The sequence below is a fragment of the Papilio xuthus genome, unplaced genomic scaffold, assembly GCF_000836235.2.
Source record: "Papilio xuthus unplaced genomic scaffold, Pxut_1.1 DF828952.1, whole genome shotgun sequence".
Taxonomy (NCBI): domain Eukaryota; kingdom Metazoa; phylum Arthropoda; class Insecta; order Lepidoptera; family Papilionidae; genus Papilio; species Papilio xuthus.
Window position 1 is genome coordinate 7635991 of NW_013529697.1, and position 13063 is coordinate 7649053.

Genomic DNA, 13063 nt, shown 5'->3' on the forward strand with positions numbered 1-13063 from the left:
CTGTTTCTGGACTTTAGTCGTTTTATATAGTAGCTAACTAATGAGGTTATAAATCGACGAACTTATATCGCAGTCTAGTCCAGTGTGAACAGTATTGGAGATATGTAAATTTGGGTTCTGTACATAAATTACTAAAGATTTTATTCTTTATTTTTCCATCTAATCTTATTCATTTTATAAATGTGAAAGTTTAGATGGATGGTTGGATGGTTGTATCTCCAGAACGGCTAAACAGATCTCGATGAAATTTGGCATAGATGTAGAACACAGTCTGGAAGAACACATAGGCTAATAATTAAGTTAATTTTCATTCCGCGCAGGCGGAGTCGCGGGCGACAGTTAGTTAACAAATAACTATAAATTATTTATAAATGCAACTATAAATATAAGAGAGAAGCATGTGTTGTACATCGGTTGTTTTTAATTATGATTAATAGCGACCCGCCCCGGCTTCGCCCGGATTGTAATAAATATATATCAGAGCTCTTTTCTGTCGTCTTTGCTTATTTAATAAATACTTACGTCACGTAGATTCCATATTCAAACCGTGGACTCAAATGGTGGATATTGAAAAAAAAAGAAAAAATTCAACTCTGTTTTTTTTTTTTAAAGAAGATGACAGTATTTTGTTCGAAGACTGTCTGCTGGAAAAGCCTAGGGTTACCACAACGTCTCGGGATATTATTTTAAAACGTTATCTCAGTCAGATTCGTAGAAACAAATATTACTTCTCAAACTGGTTTTCAATATTCATTATCACTTTATGTATATTTTATAACGACTTCGCTGTTTGCGGTTTCTAGAATAAATATTAATACTTAAGTATTCACAATATTAAATTATTATGATGCATCCACACGAAAATATATATACACTAGAAGAATAAAGAACCCTTTAGGATAAAATTGTCAACTTTTTTACGAATGTCTAAAAAATATTGGTGCAAATTCAGTTTAAATTATTACAAAACTTCTTTAATAGAGCAATACAAATCGTAATTAAATATATATATAAAAAAAACTAATACCGTACTTCTTGGCAGAATATCTATGTCGCGTATAAAATTTATAAAAAAAAAATTGACAGCGCGGGAATAACGACATGGATAAAATATGGCGCTCGATAAGTTAAGATGCGTTGGTGAACTAGCATTTTACGCAAAGATTAATATATTAATATTGTATCTTGACTTTGAATAAATTAGAATACGGGTATGATAAAAAAATAATATTAATTATGTACGTATTAGTTGCATTTTACCTAAGTTAAATAGATTTTTTGACTATTTTATAAAAGTTATCGAAAAAAGACACCATTGAAATCAATATTATGGTACCAAATTCAATAAAAATCACGTTTTTGATGCCAAATTTGGGTTTGGAAAACTTTATTACCTAAATACCTTTAGCCCTTATTTCCACTGGCTCGACCGCGTCTGCTGCACATGGCCGAACCAATCGTGTTAGGCTAAAGTCGTCGCTAGATGGCAGTATAACTAAAAAATATCATAAAGAATGTTTGGCAGATAACTTTTTACTCTCACTTTTTATTATTTCACTTTTTGTGCAAGAACATTAGTATTACATGTGAAAAACATAACAGAATATGATGTCATCTTGGTAAATTACAAATCTTAACCAATAAAAACCAGTCACTTGACCGTGACTCGAGATATCGTGTTCCGACATCTCTAAATAACTCTCGCTATCATTTACGTCCGAAATAATACAAGTAAAAAGAAATAATTTAAGTCATCTGATACAACTAATGATTGCAACTATTTTATTATTTCGTGATAATATCGATTTCAACTTTTAAAATAGCATTATAAATGCAAATGTTTGTTAGAAGGTATCTCCAGAACGGCTTCATGGATCTCGCTGAAATTTGGCGTAGACATAGAACATAGTCTGGAAGAACACATAGCCTACTATATAAGTTATTTTCTAATTCCCCGGACGGAGTCTAGGGCGACAGTTAGTATTCCATATTATTAATTTTTTATAAATTATTATACTTATGACTGTGTAAATTTTTAGTTTCGTGTTTTAATAAACTTGTGGGTTCTATGGGATATATTATTTCGTCAGTGTAAATGCATCTTTATACTTCGGAATTATCTCGGATTTAGCTCATTTGCGTAATCTGTTCTCTTATCTGATTTAATTTTATTCCTTACCGTGGGAAAGAAAACGTATATTTATTAAATGTAAAATTTATAATATTATACGCATTTATTACCTATATTTTGTTAATTATAAATTAATTATTTAAAAGTCGAATTCATCTTTTATTTATTTTTAATATTTTTTTACGTTTACAACATAACATCCAACTAACCAGGCTGAGTCAGTGTCAATTTTGCTCTAATCCAGCAGCGGTCATGGCCTCAATTATGAGTCCTTTGCCATCCACCTTCAACATACTTCCGCAACCTATTATTTCAAAGTTTCCAAGAGTTTGGAGATGTACTATTATAAAATACTACAGTAAATTGCATCATCATCATTTGGTTTAGAATAAGTGTTCCCATGTATAAATGTCCACAATCGGTAGTACGGTAGCTAGGAAGTCCAATGGCTTCAAATCTGCTTACCACTTAGTGGTTACGTTCAAGGCAAAATGTTAAGTATATTAACCTAATTATTTGAGCTTGGTAAACATGTTGGAAAATTCAAGGTAAATATAATTAGTGTAAGTCAATAAAGAGTGAAATATAAAGGAGACAATAACAAAACTAGGAAGAAATTATACTTGCATCATCATCAGCTGACTATACGTCCCCACCGAGGGGCTCGGAGCCTACCCTAAGTTACGGGTGACTAGGCCATAGTCAACCACGCTAGCCAATTGCGGGTTGGTTGACTTCACAATTATCTTTGAATTTCTTCTCAGATATGCAAATCGGAAATCGAAAAACACATTGGTACATGGCGGGATTCGAACCCAGGACCTGTAGATTGCAAGTCAAGTGCTTGACTCCTGAGCCACCGACGCTCTCAATTATACTTTGCAGTCTCCAAAAAGACTGGACCTATTTTGAAAGTTTTACTGGATAGTAAATGAGGCTAGTATTTTTTAACACCACGCTGACGAAGTCACGGCCAACAACTTGTTTCTCTATAAAACCAAGATATATGGAATTAAGCAAGTAAAATTTTCATTAAGTATTGCAACAGTTACCACAGCTGACCATATCAGATAGCGGAGCAACGACCAGGGGCTCTAGAATTTAGGGAGCGGCTTCTAAATGTATGATGCAAGGTAATCTGGTACCTTACCATATATTTCCATTGCCGTTAAACATGTTAAACACTTTCATTCTCCTTAAAGAAAATTGAGATAGCAAATTGTTATCTACTGATGTTTTGGCATTGAAGACTTACAGTTAATTTTGATAAGTACCATTTAAATATATTTATGAATGTCAAAGAAAGGAGAGAGAGGTGTGTCAGGACGCGCTAATAGAGGTCTGTGGTCTCTGCCTACCCCTCTGGGTTACTTGTGTGAGTTATGTTATATGCGTTTGTATTTATACTTTCAAATCTATATCCAGGATCATCAACAATCCCGAAAAATTTAGCTATAAATATATTGCTATTGCGACTTGTCACTTCCTTATCTTCAAATTTTTTTTTTGCTTCTTTCACTTCAGTAAACTCCTAATATTATTAGGCACTAAGCACCTATAGTATTCTTTAAATAATAATGGTGTAAATTCACTCAAAACCCAACGAGAATTGGCGATAGGAGCCTGTTTGTGATCGCATTTCTTCCATAGTGGGTGTCGTGAACCGGTTCTGATATTAGCTCGTGATATCTTCGCCGTGGAATGTTCGTCCGTTGAAAATATATGTAGATAACTTACTGAAATACTGAACTTTAATGTTATTTATGAATATCACAAATGTTATTTATTTATTTAGAAATCTTAAGTAAACCAGTCAGCCGAGAAAGAAGATCTTGTAAATTAGTTTATACTTTGTCTTCTTAAGTCTTACGGTTAAGTTAAAATACTTGCCTTTGCTTGCACCAATATTCTAGAATACCCTTAGTATTTCTTAATAAAAATAATTTCAAACATGTAAGAAAGTTATCTGTTAACATGCTCTGAATCTTTGGAAGCGTCATAAGATGTAAGCTCCCATAAATTGCCAATTAATACACTTACCCACATACAGTAAACTCTTTCGAATTTATTTTAAAAGTATACATTTAAAATTACATTGCTTGTTTTGTATGTAGTATTAACCGTGATGGCTGTCACCGGCTGGTGATGTAACCGACCTTCTGAGCGCCGCACGTCGCGCCATCTAATTTTATTGCATTTCATTATTCATTTGACCGTTTGGCCTCTTTGAATATTTTTCTATTAAAAAATGCTGAGAAAGATTTTGCAGGATATTAGAGAGTTCATTTGTTATAAGTAATTTGTACGTCGTTTACTAAAGAAGTCCTAGAGTTACTATTATTAATTGTATTGCTAAAATTCGATATTTTATTCTCTTCTAATATTATAGTCTATTTCTATTTAGCGTAAAACCGCACGACTCCTGCGCTAGTGAAAATAGGCGCTTAATAATGTAAACAAATGACTTCGACCTTCACTAAACGTAAAATTCTGCGTAGTAATTCACAACTTAATGAATAAACTCTATGAAAGATATTACTTTTTGTTTCAAATAACGATATTCGTACGTTAAAGTTAATGATAAATGGCCGTTAGCGTCCTGTCTATATTATTTCCTTAAAGACTGTCGAAATTCCAAGGTCTGTCTCAAGGTCAATGTTTTGCGTATAAAGGTGCACGTTAGTGTGTGTACGTGTTTACAAATTCACGTGAAGCGAAACAAATGCATTAACGAACATGGTACGAAATCTCGATATTTGTGTTCTTTTACTCATTTTTTTCTAAATTTACACTTACTCTAAACACAGATAGGTTACTTAATAAATCATATAACAAATTAAAAAACTTAATAAACATATTATATCGAAATGTAAACCAGAGACGCATTAATCGATTTGACCTTGAGTGTCGTCGCCCAAACCTGTCGTGCATTAGGGCACGTCCACACGCTCGGATATCATATAACTGCGGTGAGATTATACATTAAATATAGCACGTGTTATATACATTTATTGTTGACATACAAACATATCCTTGCCCTACTTTGGTACGAACAACAACTTTTCGTTCCCCTAATTGATTTAGCATTTAATTTTTAATCATGTAAGCTTTCACGGAATGTTAAAATGCTGTAAAAAAGAGTAACCCGTGCTTTTGATTTATTGACAAAGTGCGTGCTACGATAGTAAAGTAACGATCATTCTTAAGAAATCAAGTACAAGTGCTATGCTATAATTCCAGGATTAATTTTCGTATTTCTAGAAACAATTCTAGACCTTTATCAAATAGAGAGTAGACTCTGGGTGACTGAAACTTTAATACACTAGTTTTTCTTCTAGTAATAAGTTTACAAACAATAATTATTGATGGTTGTTAAACCGTATCTCGGTTACTAACTCGACCTTGCGGTGGAAATTGAGTTAAATAACGTCCTTACTTACATACAATAATATCGATCTAATTCAATCGATTCATACATAGATAACTAAATGTGCTTATAATTTTATGTAAAAGTAAACAGAAATGCTTGAAAGTATTGATTGTAGCAAAGAATATATTAATGTCATGAATTCATTGATTTTATTGTACGATTCCAGCTTTCTATTCAAAGGACTAATACAAAAATCTTTGCTTAAGCGGCTTCGACAATCATTTGGTGACAGGTAAAACATAATGGAATAATCGATGATGTAACGCGAACAATTTTCAATAAAAGCGATGTTATAACTGCCGGGCATCCTGTTCAGTTGTTTACATTGTGACATTGATGGGCGCCATGTTTTGACGTCATCCATTTAGGTAACACCGGCGACGCTACGCTTTGTAGTTTAGGCTATGTAAATCTTTGAATTTTTTTTTTATCCTTGTGTCGAGACTATCGCGTTGCGCACGTTGTGTACACACAACATTGAATCTTCTACCTGAGTCGTCTTGTCAATTCTATAGATTTGCTCCGCCATCTTGAAATTAATGGCGAGTTTTTGGTGACTAAAGAACAAAATCTTAGCGAAGAATGCCTGTGTATAGTCAAACAAAGATATCAGACAAGGTGGGAGAGGCGCTGCTATCGAGATTTTGTTAGAAAATACGTAAAACCTGTCAGATATCTCTGTCGGTCTATATGAGCTCTATGACGCCGCGTTGCGTAAGTCGCTTAGCAACTAAAATCGCCGTGTTTCTTACAAGTTTTCAGCTATGTGTTTTTACAATAACTTACTTAATCAGTGTGTAAATGTATGTAAATATTCACTAAGGGACCCCAATTAGTGACCATTTAACCACCGAGTTTGTTAATAAATATCACTACATGTTTTGAGAGTTACACAATTTTACTCGTCCTTATTTAGTAAAAAGCAAATGAAGGAAGGCATGAATACTACAATGAATAAATTCACAAACCCAGTAATTATAAAAATGCTTATTGATGTGAAACTGGATAAGCAAATAGGACCGGGCAAAAGCGTCACGCGATCGTCAGTCTGAAGATTGGAATGAGGACTGGGGCTTACTCCACCAATTCATAATTAGGGCTACCACTAACTTATTTTAATAATATTTTTCATTCACTGACGTAGTCGTCACATACATATACAAGTAAGAAAATTATATCTTAAGATTTTTTTCATACAAATAAACGAATAAAAGATATTTCTCAAAATAAAATTGGGAACCCTAGTGATGTTATGTTTTTTTTCATCGAATCAATAATGGATGAAACGAGGCTATATTAGTAATTTGGCAACTATAATTATGCTTTCAAATGCCTTAAAAAGTGATAAAAAACTTACAAACGAATTGAGAAGAAAAATAGTAAATATTTTCATAGAAAAAAATCTCATTTGTAATTCTTATATAAAAATGTCTTGTAATTTTGGTACAACCCTAAAGAAGTCTGGTAGATTGTCCGTACCTGTCTGTACCCGCTGCGTGTTCCGAGCAGCACTAGATAACGCCGGGACATCGCCGCGTCCCCTGCGGGAATAACTTGCGTGGTGCCGCACGCAAATTACCAGTAGCGTTTTTTATATACTTTATATGTAATGCGGAATAAAAACGCACGCATAATTACGCAAAAAAACAAAAGAAATAACATGTTGATGATTAAAAAAAAATTCTAAGCTTGCGAATATATTTTCTTGTTCGTTTTTCATAACTATTTTTGTCCTAATTACTTTTAATTCCAAATCTTAAAGAGGAAAAGTTTTTAAAGAAATTCTACAAGATAATAATCTTATATTATATTAAACTAGCTGTCGCCCGTGACTCCGTCCGCGTGGATATATAAACAACTTAATATATAGATAAGTTAAATAAAAAGCAGCTCTTCAAGGCATATATTCGAATAAAATAAAAAATGAATAAATAGTATCCTATGTCCGTCTCCTGGCTCTAAGCTACATCCTCACCAATTTTCAGGCATATCGGTAAAGCCGTTCTTGGGTTATAAATAGTGTTACTAACATGACTTTCTTTTATATATATATATTCCATACATTTTTTACATATTTTTTTTCAGAATGTCAAACATTGCTGTCTCTGTATCTTGAACTTGGCTTATAATCTACACATTTCCTTTCTTTAGCTAACAAATGTCATCGTCCACAATTGTTTCATTATTACCTGCTTAAAATAATCCTGCACAATTAGTAACATAACTTTAAAACTTAACCTTACTCTCTCTTACTATTAGAATCTTTATATTTTTCCAAATAATAAATCATTGGATTGTACAATTCTATCAAATAAATTACAGCAATGTCTTATAAGGAGTCGTCGTGAATGTCTCATTAACACGTGACTAAGAATTATCTTTCATATTTGGTTTAACATACTTTGTGCTAAAACAAGTGCCAAATGCGGACCTGTCCGGCATAAATTGTTGCAAAAACATGCAGTCTTGTTCATTATTTGACTATATAAGGGCTTTTACTAAGCAAAATATTACTTGAATTATGATAACTCATCACGTAATCCTGTCGGTATGCTTTGGTATTATGTACGTACTTGTTATATAATACATAACTTATATACTTTATACAACTTCTCAGGATTAGTCTGATAGTCAGATCTATCAAGACCACGATCAGTCTGGCATGACTAAAACTATCCTATTGATTCCTTATCTTACTAATATTATAAATGCGAATGTTTAGTTGGATTGGTAGATACATGGATTTTGGTTTGAAGTATCTCCAGAACGTCTGAACGGATATCGCTGAAATTTGTCATAGATATAGAACATAGTCTGGAAAAACACATAGGCTATAAAGTTTTTTTCAATTCCGAACAGATGGAGTTGCAGGCAACAGACAAAATAAATCGATGCATCTAAAGAATAGATGTGTAATTACGCAACTTCATATTATCATTCATTTAAATAAAGGTGATGAGTTCACAGTACACAAATATCAGTGAACAGATCACAACATCATCTAAAATAGCAACATCATCGATATTTATACAACATACATACAAAATACATTGTTTACGATGCACCCGGTGCAGTGAACTTGGCAATGGCGGCCATTTCGTAACAGCGCTGACGTGTTGCGTATACGCCGCCATTTTTTGGCGGGAAACACTCTCACCCGGTTCGGTATTCAAAACACGAGTTGCCAAATTATTTTCCTGGCATCTTGTAGGCGAAAACTATTTCGTTCACTTGGCATACATTTATAAAACTTAAGATAATTGGGAAAAGATTTTACAAAGGTACTCGCGAATAAATCTGTAAATTTAATTTAATAAAAGTGGGAAGAATTGAGTAGATATATGAATGTAGCTGTCGCAAGATTCCATCGGGCGGACTAAAAAAAAAACTTAAGCATGCTGTGTGTTCTTCCAGGCTATGTTCTATATCTATGCCGAATTTCATCGAGATCCATGCAACCGTTTTGGATATAACTTCAAACAAACAAACATACGCATTTGTAATATTAGTATGATAATATTAGTATGATGTAATTTTAACATTAAGTTTATTTGTTACAGATGAGCAAGAAAGAGTGCAGAAAAAGACTTTCGTTAACTGGATCAATTCACATTTGTCAAAGGTTAGTACTTCAAAGAAAAGGTTTTGTTCTTTAAAGATAATACGAAATACGTAGGTGACAAATTACTAAACGACTCAACTAAAATGTAAAACATTTGTGTACCTTAGAAGTGACCACTTCAACTTGATTGTTTCTCTTGTTACATAGATCATGAACTACCGATCCAGTCACTGTATTTATGGAACATATCGTTATAATTGCCATAAAATCTTAAAATAAATCCTCGATCTTAGTTTAGTAGCCGTTTTATAATTGATAAATTGTTGCAGCGCATTCCACCGCTTCGTATCGACGATCTGATATACGACCTGCGCGATGGCACCAAACTGCTGGCGCTGCTTGAGGTGCTCTCCGGGGAGAAGCTGGTGAGTAATTCACACCAATATACCTTGAATTATACTATTCAAAATACGTATAGGTAATATGGTTGAAGGAAAACTAGAACTGCGTATAACGGAACAGAATCACGCTATCGTCCAGTTTAGTTACGGAATTTACTACGTCTGATATCGCTAATGAAATACGAGTTCGATATTCTTCTAATTATAATATCTTATTCCTGAATGCACAGTTTAACTTTAAATAGTAACAGAAGCAAAAAAACTTTTTGAATATGTCGTGGCAGTCAAGTCTTTAAAATAGACGCTAATCACAATTATTTTTAGCCAGAATGGCTGAGCTTAACTTAGCTTATTTTATGGGATTAGGTACTTTGGTTAGCTCCACCAAATCTGCCCTTAGTTTTATAGTATATCGTCTTATTACTAATTTCTGTTCTTTGTAGCCGATGGAGCGTGGCCGCGTCCTCCGGCGCCCGCACTTCCTGTCCAACGCGAACACGGCGCTGCGTTTCCTCGCCGGCAAACGCATCAAGCTGGTCAACATCAACGCTGCAGACTTAGTGGACGGCAGACCGGCCGTCGTCCTAGGACTTATCTGGACTATCATACTGTACTTCCAGGTAATTTCTGGTATTTATTTATTTGAAAGGAGAGATTTTGTGCTCAAAAATTTTGTATTTTTGTTTTGTTATGTATTTTTATATTCTTATTTCTTTTGTTAACTAAGATAATTGTAATAAAGTAAGGTCGGCTTTATTAGAATCTTGTCCAATTTTCTTGACAAATGAAACGGCGGCTAAGGAATAATTTAGGAGGGAAAGTAAATTTGTTTTTAATGAAATAAATGCAATGGCAACCGGGAACAAAAGCTTCCAGTTGTACACAGCGTTAGGAGATAGTCATGTGTAGAAAATCTACTCATATTATTTTCTTTAATATTCGTGACGTAGAAATCATAGCGGTACTAAGTAAGACAGTCACTTGTTCAAGTTGCATAGTCATTGCAAGCCAACTTATAATAAACATTGCTTTTTGTTTCTAATGTGCATGTTGCGGACTTTGAAAAGAAGGCATCATACTAGAAACAACCTAATATTGTAAACACAAAGTCAATCTTACTTCTTAATAATATTATAAATGCGAATGTTTAGATGGATGTATGTTTGTTTGACGGCATCTCCAGAATGGCACAACGGATTTTGATGGAATTTGCCACACATATAGAAAATAACCTGGAGGAACACACAGGCTACTTCTTAAGTATTTTTTTAATTCCGCGTGGACGGAGTCGCTGGCGACAGCTAGTTAAATAATAATCCGACACAACAAAAGTATCCAAATAATATTTAATAACAGCGCAAAATGACTTGTTAAATATGATAAATCGCCTACCATTTAAAAATCAAAGATGTCATGACTAATTGAGCTTTAAAATCTTAAAATAAAACTGAGTTCAGCTATTAAAATAACTTTTACAATGGTCGATATTATACTATTATCCTATTTAAAACATAGACCATTTCTCAAAGCGAATAAATCTTAATTTAAAACCTTTGTACCGTTCGCCGCGCCTCACGACTTACTCCTCCGCAAAGCTATTACATTTGAGTTCTTTGTAAAGGAGCGTTTACACTATTCTAATATTTTTATATTTATTTTTTATAAAAATACATCTGTAAAAACAGCAATTGTAACAGCCTGTTCAAATAGATCTTCAGTCTAAATAAATATTGTTTTAGGTCAAAACAAAAAGATTAAGAATCTATAAGTAGTTCTTTATCGAAATAGTGTTAAGTAAAATCAGTCAAATCACAGAGTAGTTAAAATTATGAAGTAAAGTGAAGTCTAAATAGCTGTAAGTCAATATAAATGCAGTGAACACAATTAAATGTAAATACATTCACTTGTGACATGATTTTTGTGACATGTGATTGATGTAGAGAGAGCGCAAATCGATTTGAGAAGCTATTATATTATTCAAAGCGATTTATCATTGTATTGAAATAGCAACTCCACTGACTCATTTGTGAATGACGTACCGTTACAATGATTTGAAAAACCGTGGTTTAGATTGAAGATCAATATATCTTACTTTGACTAATATTATAAACGCGAATGTTTAAATGGATGAATGTTTGTTTGAATGTATCTCCAGAACTGCTGAACAAATCTTGATGAAATTTAGCATACTTATAGAACATAGTTTGGAAGAACGCATAGGCTACTAATTATGTGTTTTTTTTAATTCCGCGCGGAGTCGCGGGTGAAAGCTAGTTAATAAAAAAATCTGTGTAGTAGATGTATGCTGACGGGTACTAATTACACCTTCAATAAAATTTAAATTGGATGTGTATGTCGATCTGCACATGTTCTATATATTTTATCGCCCTTTCTTATATTGTGTAGTGTGTAAGGGTCTTTATATTATAAGTAATTCTACTTTCTCTGCCAATCTCTGTGTCAAACCGTCTCGCAGTACAAAATTAACTTAAACTGTAGCATCAATGCCCAAGACCTCTAACATACAAACGGATACAATTATTTGAAAAAATAAGCTCGGGTTCAGTTTGCTAAAGTCATATTTTTTTTACTTTCGTATTTTATGTTGCGTTCCAAAATTTTTTTGAAACTGAAAAAATCGGATTATGTTTAACCTTTTATAATTTCTTTCTTTCTTTCCGCTTTATTTTATGTTACTAGCTGGTAATAAATTAAGGTACAAGAAAAGCATACTTGTATTTTGTTTAATAGATTGAAAATACTTGAAATAACACTTAGCATAGTGAAATAGAAACCAAAACCTTTAATTATTCACGTAATTGTTGTATTTTCGAAATTAAAACGATATCTGATGTAATTTTAATTGGCTTGAATATAATTTGTTTGCGCAAGCTTCGCTCAATGTATTGGGCCCACAGGATAAAGAGACCGAGGTGGGTACCGTGGCTTTTGGGCACGGGCTGTGTATACGCTGCTTTACAATGCTTCTTGGGTTGCCATAAACATGTTATATTGCCAAAATTGTGGCAAATGGTTTTATATTTATACTACTTTAGTTGCGACTAGCATTTTTTTATCTTTAATCAAGCACTGTGCTTTTTAGCATATTTAAAGCAGAAAAGCGGAAGTCTTGGGTGTTGCCAATTTCAACGATATTATTTATAATTTTACTTGCTTTATGACACGTTTTTATATCTTGACTTATTAAACATACTTATAATGCCTACGCATGTTAATTAGGCGTATTAGCACTGTTGCACATTTTAAAGATCTTTTTAACCTAAATAACATCTAAAGTTCGTAGCAAAATATTATACGTAGAAACGTAGCAAATCACTTCTTAGCAATTTTCTTTTCTTTTTTTTAATGTCTGCTGCACACATCTTCAATTAAGTGTTAAACCATTATCAAAAAGATTACTATCTTTTTGATAATGGTTTTATGTTTCTTTGCTTTATGAATTTGTATATTTTAATAGATTCTAAAATTAAGTAAACAAAGTTATTTAATTAGTGATACAAGAATTATTATAAGAAAAT

The 13063-nt window shown here is 33.0% G+C and overlaps 1 protein-coding gene across 7 annotated transcripts in view; it reads left to right on the top strand.

Moving 5' to 3' along the window:
- Positions 1-13063, top strand: part of Msp300 (Muscle-specific protein 300 kDa) — a 134789-nt gene that overhangs the window by 33206 nt on the left and 88520 nt on the right. For all 7 annotated transcript variants that reach the window (XM_013320259.1, XM_013320286.1, XM_013320244.1 and 4 more), the window contains 3 exons: positions 9122-9183; positions 9453-9548; positions 9968-10144. In XM_013320259.1, the coding sequence (XP_013175713.1) occupies positions 9122-9183; positions 9453-9548; positions 9968-10144 (335 nt within the window). The remainder of the gene's footprint in view (positions 1-9121; positions 9184-9452; positions 9549-9967; positions 10145-13063) is intronic.